At 37.3% G+C, this 12,500-nt stretch overlaps 1 protein-coding gene across 1 annotated transcript in view; it reads right to left on the reverse strand.

Moving 5' to 3' along the window:
- LOC143277373 (hemicentin-1-like) overlaps positions 1-12,500 on the reverse strand; it is a 59,849-nt gene that overhangs the window by 29,615 nt on the left and 17,734 nt on the right. The window contains exon 8 of the mRNA XM_076582155.1: positions 10,952-11,082. Within this exon, the coding sequence (XP_076438270.1) occupies positions 10,952-11,082 (131 nt within the window). The remainder of the gene's footprint in view (positions 1-10,951; positions 11,083-12,500) is intronic.

Consider the following 12,500-nt stretch of genomic DNA (forward strand, 5'->3'; position numbering starts at 1 on the left):
GGTCTCTGACCTCGGATTGTCGCTATGCAAGTACCTCTATCTTCGTCTTCTTCTTCAGCGTTCCCAGGCCATGTTCAGACGGTCAGTCCAGAGTAGGTCACGAAGTCCGCAGTCCGCTGGAGCTCTGTAGCCGTTCCCCACAACTTGTCCTGGAGCGCTGCGGGACTGGGCCAGATCTGGCGCCACAGCTCTTTATGCAGAGGGCAGTCTTGCAGGACATGGGTTGGAGTTTAAGGAGCGGTGTCAGTCGGACATTGGTCAGTGTGGGAATTTTTAAAGTTTGTAGAGATGGGAGTGCGCAGTCTGTCAATCTATCAGTCAATGCCATGGACATCTCACGGTCAACTGTTTATACTGTACTGTATTGCACTATACTGTATTCTTCGGAACTGCACTGTCGTGAATTGTAATGCAGTACATCGTATTGCTGAAGTGAATAGTTCATGCACACATTGTAAAAATTAATACATCCACAGCGATGTTTACAAGAATAAGGACGGTAGCACAGCCACCTTTATCAGACAAGAGCAGCTCAAAGGCACTGAACTCAGTGGTACAATGCTTAGAGATACGGCAATCCGGTGCATTTCTTTTTAAAGCTATCCCCACCGAAGTTTGCCTGATGGAGAAAACTATGTATATCATCTAATCCTTTTTTGGAATAGATATATATATATATATATATATATATATATATATATGTTGGGAATGTGTGTGTGTGTGTGTGAAAGAGAGAGAGAGAGAGAGAGAGAGAGAGTGTGTTTGTGTGCGTATGTCTATATGTGCATGTGTGTGTGTGTGTGTGTGTGGGGGGGGGGGGTCTGTGTGTGTCTGTGTACTGTTTCGTTAGGGGACATGATGTAGATAAATAGATAGATCTTTTTTTTTTAAATTCTCATCGAAGCAAGATATCAAGTTTGGAACACAGAAAGTGTTGCTGTTGTTGTTGTTGTTGGTGGTGGTGTTGTTGTTGTTGTTGTTGTTGCTGCTGTTGTTGTTGCTGTTGTCGGTTTTAATCCCTGGGTCAAACTTAGAGAGAGGGTGCCTCTCTGACAGTCACCGGGTTTGGTACGAGGCAATGTTGAAGTTGCGGGTTATCAGTGACGCTCTTTTGTGTTTCTGTTCGTGGTTGTCTGCCGCTGGTTCTGTCCACCTGTCCTGGTTTCTTCAGGTGAGATTTGTATGATGTTATGTTGAAGTTGTTGGTCTTGACAAAATTCGTGGTGAAATGAATTTTCCTTTAGACGTTTTTTCTTCTTCTTTTTTTCCCCCCCGCTTGTTTCTGTAGATGTTTGTTTTGTTTGGGTTTTTGGTGTGTTTTTTTCCTCTTCCTTTTCTTTCTTTCTTTCTTTTTTTTTTTAAAAATCGTGTGTATGTGTGTATATGTGTACTATGTCTGTGCGCTCGCGTGTGCATGTGTGTGTGTGTGTGTGTGTGTGTGTGTGTGTGTCCGTGCAGTGTCGGGGGGCGGGAGAGGGGGGGGGGGGTTGTGTGTGTGTGTGTGTGTCTTTGTGTGTGTGTGTGTGTGTGTGTGTCCATGCAGTGTCGGGGGGCGGGAGAGGGGAAGGGGGGGGTGTGTGTATGTGGGTGGGTGTGTGTGTTTATGTGTGTGTTCAGAGAGTGATAAAAAGAGGGAGACAGAGAGAGAGAGAGAGAGAGAGAGAGAGAGAGAGAGAGACAGAACAAAGACAAAGAGAGACAGAGAAACAGAAAAAAAACAGGGGGTCAGTTGAGACAAACAGACAAACGGACAGACTGACACGCGAATAGATAGACAGACAAAATGAAATGCATGTTTCGTGACAAAAACTACAACATAAACTAAGCAAAGCTGAAAAAAAAAACTAGACTAAATCAAACTTAAAAAAGAAAAGAAAAGAAAAGAAGAATAAAGTCTAAATAAATTCGAAATGAAAGAACAACGTAGCAAGAAGAGTGAATGATTGACAAATGATAAAGAGTGGTGACTCACTTCATACACAAGCTAAATGGTCATACACGTAAACGCCCACTCATATGAATGGACGTGGGAATTCCAGCCCACGAACGAAGAAGAAGAAGAAGAATACACAATCTAAATAAATTGATTGATTAACTTGATTACATGATACTAAAAAAATATTTTTTAGAATGGATTAAGATAGGATTAAACACGACAAACGGAAACAAAATAAGAGAATTCGGTAATTATAAAAACGGAAATAAAAAGATGAGATGAAATAAAACAAAATAAAGCAAAACGAAACGAAACAAAACAAGATAAAAACAAAATAAAATGAAATAAAATAAAATAAAATGTGTAATCGAACCAAAGTTTACCTCAGTCAGCGCTTACATCCTTCAAGGATGGAAATGATTTTATTTTTTATAGTTGTCCCGCCGAGATGGAACTTCACCTGAAAGTATACACTGAAACATGAGTTTAAAAACAACAACAACAACCACCCTTCTTCTTGCGATTTTCGAATGCTCAGTAAAAGAAATTTTCTGTTGATGACAATATGTATATATGTCTGTCTGTCTGCCTGTCTGTCTATCTATCTGTCTGTCTGTTTGTCTGTCTATCATATGTCTGTTTGCATGTCCGTCTGTTTATCTATCTGTGTAATATATCTATCTATCAGTCTGTCTGTCCGTCTATCTGTATATCTATGTAACTAAGCATATGTCTATCTATATATCTCTATCTATCTATCTATCTATCTATCTATCTGTCTGTCTGTCTATCTATCTAGCTGTCTGTCTATCTGTCTGTCTGTCTGTTTGTCTGTCTGTCCATCTACCTACTTATAAAGAGAGACATATGGATATAGATATAGAGACAGACGTAGATGTGAATTCTATTCATTGCCCGTCATGACATTCCTCTTCTTCCTCTTCTTCTTCTTTCATGGTTCATTGTTCTCATGTCAGTTCTGATTTTTTGTGAAGATACATTAGAAACTCTCAAAGAGAACATTGAGAGATTTCCTTCAACTATGAAATATGAAGCACCGTTAAAAAAAAAGAGAAGATAATAATAATAGAAACTATATATGGTTCTGAGGAGATTTTATTTTTTCGTTTGAGGGGAATTTTTTCTTTGAGATGTACAGGGAGGTGTTTTTGTTTTGTTTTGTTTTTCCTCATTTTTATTCATTTATCTTTTTTTTCGGGAGGGGGGGGCGGGGGGGGGCGAGAGGGGGGGAGGGGGGGGGGGGGGGGGGGGGGGGGTAGTGTTTAAGACAGAACCCAAGAAACACTTGGAGTGTGTGTGTGTGTGTATGTGTGTGTGTGTGTGTGTGTGCGCTTGCTTGCTTGCTTGCTTACTTTTATGCTTGTTTTGTTGTTGTTTTCCTTCAGAAAAGATGTGATCAAAATGTCTTTCATTTTGAGAGAGTTAACACAAAGACGTCTTGATCAAAGAACATTTTACTTTGAGATTGTTGACACATAGATGTCAAGATCAAAGAGTATTTCAGCTTGAGATTGTTGACACATAGATATCAAGATCAAAGAGTATTTCAGCTTGAGATTGTTGACACATAGATATCAAGATCAAAGAGTATTTCAGCTTGAGATTGTTGACACATAGATGTCAAGATCAAAGAGTATTTCAGCTTGAGATTGTTGACACATAGATATCAAGATCAAAGAGTATTTCAGCTTGAGATTGTTGACACATAGATATCAAGATCAAAGAGTATTTCAGCTTGAGATTGTTGACACATAGATATCAAGATCAAAGAGTATTTCAGCTTGAGATTGTTGACACATAGATGTCAAGATCAAAGAGTATTTCAGCTTGAGATTAGTGACACATAGATGTCAAGATCAAAGCGTATTTCAGCTTGAGATTAGTGACAGAGAGATGTGATCGACACGTCTTTCAGTTTGAAGGTGTTGACACAAAGATGTGACCATAGAGTATTTCAGTTTGAGAGTGTTGACACAAAGATGCGACCATAGAGTATTTCAGTTTGAGATTGTTGACACAAAGACGTGGTGATCAAAACGTCTTTCTGTTTGAGAGTGTTGAGAGATGTGATCAACACGTCTTTCAGTTTGAAGGTGTTGACATAAACATGTGATCAACACGTCTTTCTGTTTGAGAGTGTTGACATAAACATGTGGTAAAAACATCTTTCAGTTTGAGAGTGTTGACATAAAAATGTGATCAACACGTCTTTCTGTTTGAGAGTGTTGACATGAAGACGTGATCAAAACGTCTTTTTGTTTGAGAGTGTTGAGAGATGTGATCAAAACGTCTTTTAGTTTGAGAGTATTGACATGAAGACGTGATCAAAACTTCTTTCTGTTTGAGAGTGTTGAAACACGTGATCAAAACGTCTTTTTGTTTGAGAGTGTTGAGAGATGTGATCAAAACGTCTTTCTGTTTGATGGTGTTCAAAGATGTTATAAAAACGTCTTTCAGTTTGAGAGTATTGAAGGATGTGATCAAAACGTCTTTCTGTTTGATGGTTTTGACATAAAGATGTGATCAATACGTCTTTCTGTTTGATGGTTTTGACATAAAGATGTGATCAATACGTCTTTCTGTTTGAGGGTTTCGACATAAAGATGTGATCAATACGGCTTTCTGTTTGATGGTTTTGACATAAAGATGTGATCAATACGTCTTTCTGTTTGATGGTTTTGACATAAAGATTTGATCAATACGTCTTTCTGTTTGATGGTTTCGACATAAAGATGTGATCAATACGTCTTTCTGTTTGATGGTTTCGACATAAAGATGTGATCAATACGTCTTTCTGTTTGATGGTTTTGACATAAAGATGTGATCAATACGTCTTTCTGTTTGATGGTTTTGACATAAACATGTGATAAAAACGTCTTTCAGTTTGAGTGTTGACATAAAGATGTGATCAACACGTCTTTCTGTTTGAGAGTGTTGAAAGATGTGATCAAAACGTCTTTTAGTTTGATAGTATTGACATGAAGACGTGATCAAAACGTCTTTCTGTTTGAGAGTGTTGAAACGTGTGATCAATACGTCTTTCTGTTTGAAAGTTTCGACATGAAGACGTGATCAAAACGTCTTTCTGTTTGATGGTATTGATATAAAGATGTGATCAAAACGTCTTTCAATTTGAGAGTGTTGAAAGATGTGATCAAAACGTCTTTCAGTTTGAGAGTGTTGAAAGATGTGATCAAAACGTCTTTCTGTTGAATGGTGTTGACATAAAGATGTGATCAACACGTCTTTCTGTTTGATGGTTTTGACATAAAGATGTGATTAACACGTCTTTCTGTTTGAGAGCGTTGACATAAAAATGTGATCAATACGTCTGTTTGATGGTTTTGACATAAAGATGTGATCAACACGTCTTTCTGTTTGATGGTTTTGACATAAAGATGTGATCAACACGTCTGTTTGATGGCTTTGACATGAAGATGTGATTAACACGTCTTTGTGTTTGAGAGTGTTGACATAAGGATTTGATCAATACGTCTTTTTGCTTGATGGTGTTGACATAAAGATGTGATCAAAACGTCTTTCTGTTTGATGGTGTTGACATAAAGATGTGATCAGTACGTCTTTCTGTTTGATGGTTTTGACATAAAGATGTGGTCAAAACGTCTTTCTGTTTGAGAGTGTTGAAAGATGTAATCAAAACGTCTTTTAGTTTGATAGTATTGACATGAAGACGTGATCAAAACGTCTTTCTGTTTAATGGTGTTGACATAAAGATGTGATCAAAACGTCTTTTTGCTTGATGTTGTTGACATAAAGATGTGATCAATACGTCTTCTTGCTTGAAATATTGACATAAAGGCGTGACCAAAACGTTTTGTTTTAAAGTGGCAAAGAAAAACAAAAACAGGTGAAGAGTCGCAGACACAGAAAAAAATCTGAAAGAATCTCCAGCAAACAGGATCAAAACCCACACTTTCCAGACCTGTCTCCCCCTTCATCAGACCTTGAGTGGGTGGTCTGGACACTAGTCATTCAGATGAGATGATGAACCACCGAGGTCCCGTGTGCAGAATGCACTTAGCGCAAGTAAAAGAATCCACGGCAACAAACGGAATATCCCTGGCAAAATACAAACAAAACAAAAAAAATCCACTCATACAAATTTGTACGCTTGTACATTCTAAAGCCTGTCTGAAATGACACAGGAAATAAATGATGAGTGTCAAAAGGCAGCTATACTTCGGCTGTACCCAGTTGGGTAGCCTGTTGCTCAGATGACTGTGTTTGCAAAGCGCTTAGACTTTGGTCTCTGACGAAAGACAGACAGTGTATTAGTATCAATAACATCAATAATAATTGTACACAGAAAGACAGCAAATCTTTGTCATCATCAATTTCATATCCACAACACAATAAAAACACATTATTATCAAATAGTCTCTTTTATTAAAAACAAAACAAAACAACAACAACAACAAAATGTTCATATACAATGCCTCAAAACAGAGCCTCATAATAACATCATGAATATGTTACAATAAAAGAAGAGCTAGGAATTAGAAAAGAAAGGAAAAAAAAAGCATTTTTATAAAATATCATTCTTCACAACCAATATGAAAAATGTCTGAAACATATATCAGTCTTGATAAAATGACATTAAGGCACCCCCAGTACAAATACACTGCTTACAAAGTATGCATGTATATTTTAAGTACAACATACTTTCAGTGAAACAAACAACAGGAATGTAAGCGTTTTCATTTTCAGTTGTACACAGTATCCCTTCAGTTTTATCACAGTGTCAGTGATGAAAACTAACGGCTGGGCAAAGATTTTTCCTCAATGTATCCAAAAAGCTGATACGTTCACAGTTTTTGGTCCTGTAACATGTGATATGCTGCTGTAAACAACTGCAACGACCATCAATTTTTACCTGTTTCCACAACAAATATGGCTGACCATAAATGGCAGGCATGCATGCTGACACTGACAACTTTAACTCTCTCCATACGAACGGCGAAAGAGACGACGTTAACAGCGTTTCGCCCCAGTTACCATCATCAAAATATTGCAGGCGGAAGGCTCTTATACTGAAGAGGTGAATGTTGACAAAGAATACCACAATTCTGACGACGGAAGCTAAAGGTTGGGTCATTCAGACACCCACTGGACATCCGAGGGGTCTGTGTAGAGGAGAAGAGAGGAATGGCCGTACTGAGTGAGTTAAGGCTTTTTTTTTGTTTTTTGATATGTTCTGATACGTTTCAGGGCGTTTTGATATGTTGTCAGTTTCACTGATATGTTGGTTTTTTTTAACACAAAACAATGATTTTTATTTCAAATTCTATGTGCAGATTGAAACAAAGAAATCCATCCGTTAAGAAATATACATCTATGCCTATATATACATACAGATACACACACAAAGATATGATTTGTTTTTAGCTTCTTTTTTTTTGTATTATATACACATAATTATAGGGGACATGAAATGTGTGTCTTTATATACAAAAAGAACAAAAGAAATTCAACAGCCTTTCTCTTGAATTTCATGGACCAGGTTAGTGATATGGAAAAAGTACACAAACATTCAATGTGCATTACTCTTTTATCTGAACAATTAGAAAAAACAAAAAGATACTTTTTTTAAGCCAGTGCATGAGTGCATGCGTGTGTGCATGCATGTCTGTGCTATGGGTGTGTGTTTAAGCATGTGTGTGCGCATATTTCAGTGTGTGTGTGTGTGTGCATGTGCCTTCACGTGTTCATGTGTATCTGTCTGCGCATGCACGTGTGAGGACACGGATGGGAAGGCGGACTACAAAACGCAGTAAGCAACATGTTTGATTTGCTGCAAAACGCAGCAAGAAACAAACACTACAGAAAAAACAACCTCCATCTGTCCCTGTCACATGAAAAAAAAAAAAAAATTATATAAAAAAAAAAGAAAAAGGACAAGAGAAACCAAACTATCACCGCCTGGAGTTTCAAGCTACAATCAGCTACGCAACGGAATGCATTACACAGCAATGGTATGGGTTGGACCTCAAGAAGTAAACTGGCAGATATGTTAATTCTTGCAACATTGTTATCCAATGTAAATCAATAACTGGTAACAAAAGAAAAAAAAAAGTTGAATATTCTTTTTTTTCCTTTTTTTTTTTTCAAAGTCCTGCACTCAGAATAACAACATAATAAAAACATTTCTATTGCCATCAATCCATCTTTTTCTCAAAACTGACAAAAAAAGCATTACAGGCTCAAACACTTAAGGCCAGACACAAGTCAAATAACGACCTTTTTTCTCTCCAACTATATCTCTTTTTTTTGTCTAATAGGTGTATCATCACTTGTGGATCACAAAAAAAAGTGTTCTTAGATTTCTGTGAATACCTGTTGCTATGGAAACAAATCAAAATGGCCGCCAATGTATCAAAGAAATTGGGTTTGTGGTCCATGCAAACACTTTTTCTTATGTGGACTTGATACACAATGACATTATCTTCATTTTCACGTGAGATTGGGTTGATTCTTCAATTATTGTATTTTCTATGAATTTTTGAAATTTTGGGTATTGCAAAATCCTCAAAATTTACAATGGGTAAAAAAACTATGAATTAAAACCCAGAGAATATTTTCATACAGACTCACGAAAAAACTTCAACAACATGTTATAAAACAATCATGCAAAGTCTCATGGTTGTAGGTTTACTCATCATTGAGCAAGTCCAAGGTATGTTGTCAAGGCCAGAAACTTGACGACTTGCGTCAAAATTGAACAAAATAAACACTTCCGTGATTCAGCTAGCAATCTTTATTGGCAATTTTTTCATTGTTAAAGACATCTTTACAGTGGAAAAAAACTTACGCATATGATAGAAGAGATGTTCAAGAATCAAAATCCATCAAAAACCTGAATCATGAAAAATCTTTTTGGTCTCTTTTACACTGCCATGCCCCCCCTTAAACGGATGCTGATAAAGAATCTGACGAAATTTAAACTATCAACAGTGTTATTAGTTCAGTTCAGTGTCTCTTAATCAAGAACATGACATTTCTCCCCTAAATGAAACCAGTTTGAAAAATCAGGTGTACCTTCAAAACTTGTTTAGATGCACTGTTTACTATTTACAGATTCTATGAAATCAACAGCAAAGCAAAAAAAAAAAAGAAAAAAAAAAAAAAGAGGGTTGGGGAGGGGAGGGGGGGATTCCCCCAAAAGCACATATGTGTTACTTTTGTATGTGTGAACACATTCACATATATGAGTGTTACTCGTTTAATTAAGTGTGGACACATTTACATATACATGTGAATTTGTATGTGTGTACACATGGTGTGTGTGTGTTTGTGAGTGTGTGAGAGAGAGACAGAGGGAGGGAGAGAGAGAGAGAGAGAGAGAGTGTGTGTGGGGGGTGTATCTTGTTGGGTGTCAGTTTAGACAGATACATACTGAAAACATCATCATCAAAGTAATATTGTAATCAATATATTGTAATCATCATCATCATCACTGTCATCTCCATCATCAGCATCATACCAATCACCATTATCATCATCATCAACACCATCAGAATCATACCCATATTCTAACTGTAACAATAAAGATGATGAACGATATCATCATCATCATCATCATCACCATCATCCAAATCTCATACAGACCAGAGGGTCAACATAAACAAAAATCACTGACTGTGACCAAAAAAAAAAAAACAAAACAAAAAAAACAACAAAAATTAAGAAAAAGATTCTTAAACAGAAAAATAGAAAATAATGATTAATCATAATGAAAAAAAAAAGAACAACAACAAGGGGTCCATAGGTACATGATGTGAACAGATAAATTTAAACATGCTGCACTTGTATATCATCTGCTGACAGTATCAATGATCTATTTGCATCCGTGTACTGAACATACATACATACATACATATATTGTTGTTGTTTTTTCCCTCATGCTATCAGTATTCTGACAATGCATCACACACACACACACACACACACACACACACACACACTGAACGTCAGCATTTATTTCTACACATCTGAAATGGGTGGGCCTATTTCTAAAAGTGCATTTTTTTCAGGGGTGGGGAAATCTTTTTACTTTTTTATTTTTAAGACGCGTTGTCTCTCAAAACTGTTCTCACACTGTTACATGGAGGCCTCGTCACTTCCAACGGATAAGAAGAAATATTTCTCAACACCTGAACTGGGGTGGGCCTATTTCTAAGTGCATTTTTTTTTTATTTTCTAATTCAAGAAGGGAAGATCTCTCCTTTTCTGTTTCTTTCTTTTTTAATAAAAGATTTTAAGACACATTCTCTCTCATCATTGTACTTTCAGAGAAGCCCGGTCACTTCTAACGAATGAGAAGAAATATTTCAAAGTACTTGGAATGACGGGGGTAGGTTGGGGGGTTGCGGAGGGGTGTGTGTGTGTGTGTGTGTGGGGGGGGGGGGGGGGGGGGGGGTGACTGTTTCTAAATGCATTTCTTCGTAAGGGGAAGAGGGGATGACAGGAAATCTCTCTCTCTTTTTTTTTCTTTCTTTTCTTTTTAAAATTTTTTTAAAGACAAATTCTCTCCCATTGATGTCTGAACATTCTCTCCCATTTCTTAGGGGGGCTGGGAGGGGGGCAGAGGAAATCTCTCTATCTCTTTCTTTTCTTTTCTTTTTTTTTTTTAAGACACATTCTGTCCCATCGATATCGTAACATTCTCCCCCCCATTTCTTAGAGGGAGGAAATCTCTATATCACTCTCTTGTGTTTTGTTTCAGACACAGTCTAGACACTCCATCGATGTCCTAATGTTCTTTCACATCGAGAAAATCTCTCTCTCTCTCTCCCTTTCATTTTTTTTTTTTTTTAAAAGACACATTTTCTGCAATCAATGTTCTAACGTTCTCTCCCATTTCTGTGGGAGGGCAGAGGGTAGAGGAAATCTCTCTCTCTCTCTCTCTCTTCACATTCTATCCCATCCACGTCCTGACGTTCTCTCTCTCTCACGATGAATGATTGTCCCCCATCATTGCCTCCCACGCAGGGCGCCGACAAGAATCAGGGCGGCTGCCGGAACGAAGACAAGGGCAGACCACTGCTGTCGGAGGGCACGGGAACTGGGCAGGGACGGACAGTTGGGTCCCTGACACTCCATGGTTTCTGTGGAGAGAAAAGAAAACAAGAGAGGCAAGGCCTTCAAGACTCACTGGTGATAAATTAAGTCCCCTAGCATTAATTACAGAGTAATTTCCCTTTTTTTTTTTACTATCTGCACCAAAACGTTTGCAAAAATAAATAAAACTTCCATGCTTAGCAAAAGAAGTTCCTGTTTGAACAAAAAATGATAATAATGACTGCTCCTGTTGTTGGGTCAGAATATCAGATCAAAGTGCCAAGTTTAGAGAATACAAAAAATATAAATATAACAGTAAATGCAGTTTGCATATAATTAGGCTTCTTTTTTTATTTTTTTGTGTGCCCATCCCAGAGGTGCAATATTGTTTTAAACAAGATGACTGGAAAGAACTGAATTTTTCCTATTTTTATGCCAAATTTGGTGTCAACTGACAAAGTATTTGCAGAGAAAATGTCAATGTTAAAGTTTACCACGGACACACAGACACAGACACAGACACACACAATGTCAATGTTAAAGTTTACCACGGACACGCAGACACACGGACACACACACACAGTCAACCGAGCACCAGGTTAAAACATAGACTCACTTTGTTTACACAAGTGAGTCAAAAAAACAAAACAGAAAAAAACAGGGGTGAATGAGATGGTCAGCAAAAGGAGGTGCCGCCCACACACACACAACGCCATGATGCCATGGATCGCACTGCTTTGTGCAGGTAAAGAGGCCGTCGTGGCAGTATTGTTATCGTTATTATTATTACTGTTATCATCATTTTTATTATTACTATTATTATTATTATCATCATTATTGTTACTGTTATAGTAGTAGCATAAGTAGTAGTAGTAGTAGCACTATCATAATAACAATCATAATCATAATTATTATTTTCATCATTATTATCATTATTATCATTATCATCATCATTATTATCATTATCACTATTTTTGTTGTTGTTATCATTATGATGATGACTATTCTTCTTCTTCTTATCATTATTATTGTTATTATATCATCATTAGTATTATTATTATTATCATTATTATTATTACCATCATCATCACTACTTATAAACAGTAGTAGTAGGAGTAGGAGTGGTAGTAGTAGTAGTTGTATCACCATCATAGTGATGACGATGATGATGATGATGATGATGATGATGGCTGGTTCTTCACTTGTGAACATCAGCAGTGAGAAGCTCCCGCCAGGGATGGGCGGCATGCCTTTTGATGACTAATTAGTCCAATCCGTGATAATGATAATGATAATGATAGTATCATCATTCTTATCATCATCATCATCATGAATGCTATTGCATGCACTTGGGCAACTCTCCTCACACTTTCCACACCTCATCATCATTGATGACATTATCATCCTCCTCCGCCTCATTATCCTCCTCATCATCAGCAGCAGAACTAGAAGCTTCCACAGTGTT

Source organism: Babylonia areolata, chromosome 34 (genome assembly GCF_041734735.1).
Source record: "Babylonia areolata isolate BAREFJ2019XMU chromosome 34, ASM4173473v1, whole genome shotgun sequence".
Classification (NCBI taxonomy): domain Eukaryota; kingdom Metazoa; phylum Mollusca; class Gastropoda; order Neogastropoda; family Buccinidae; genus Babylonia; species Babylonia areolata.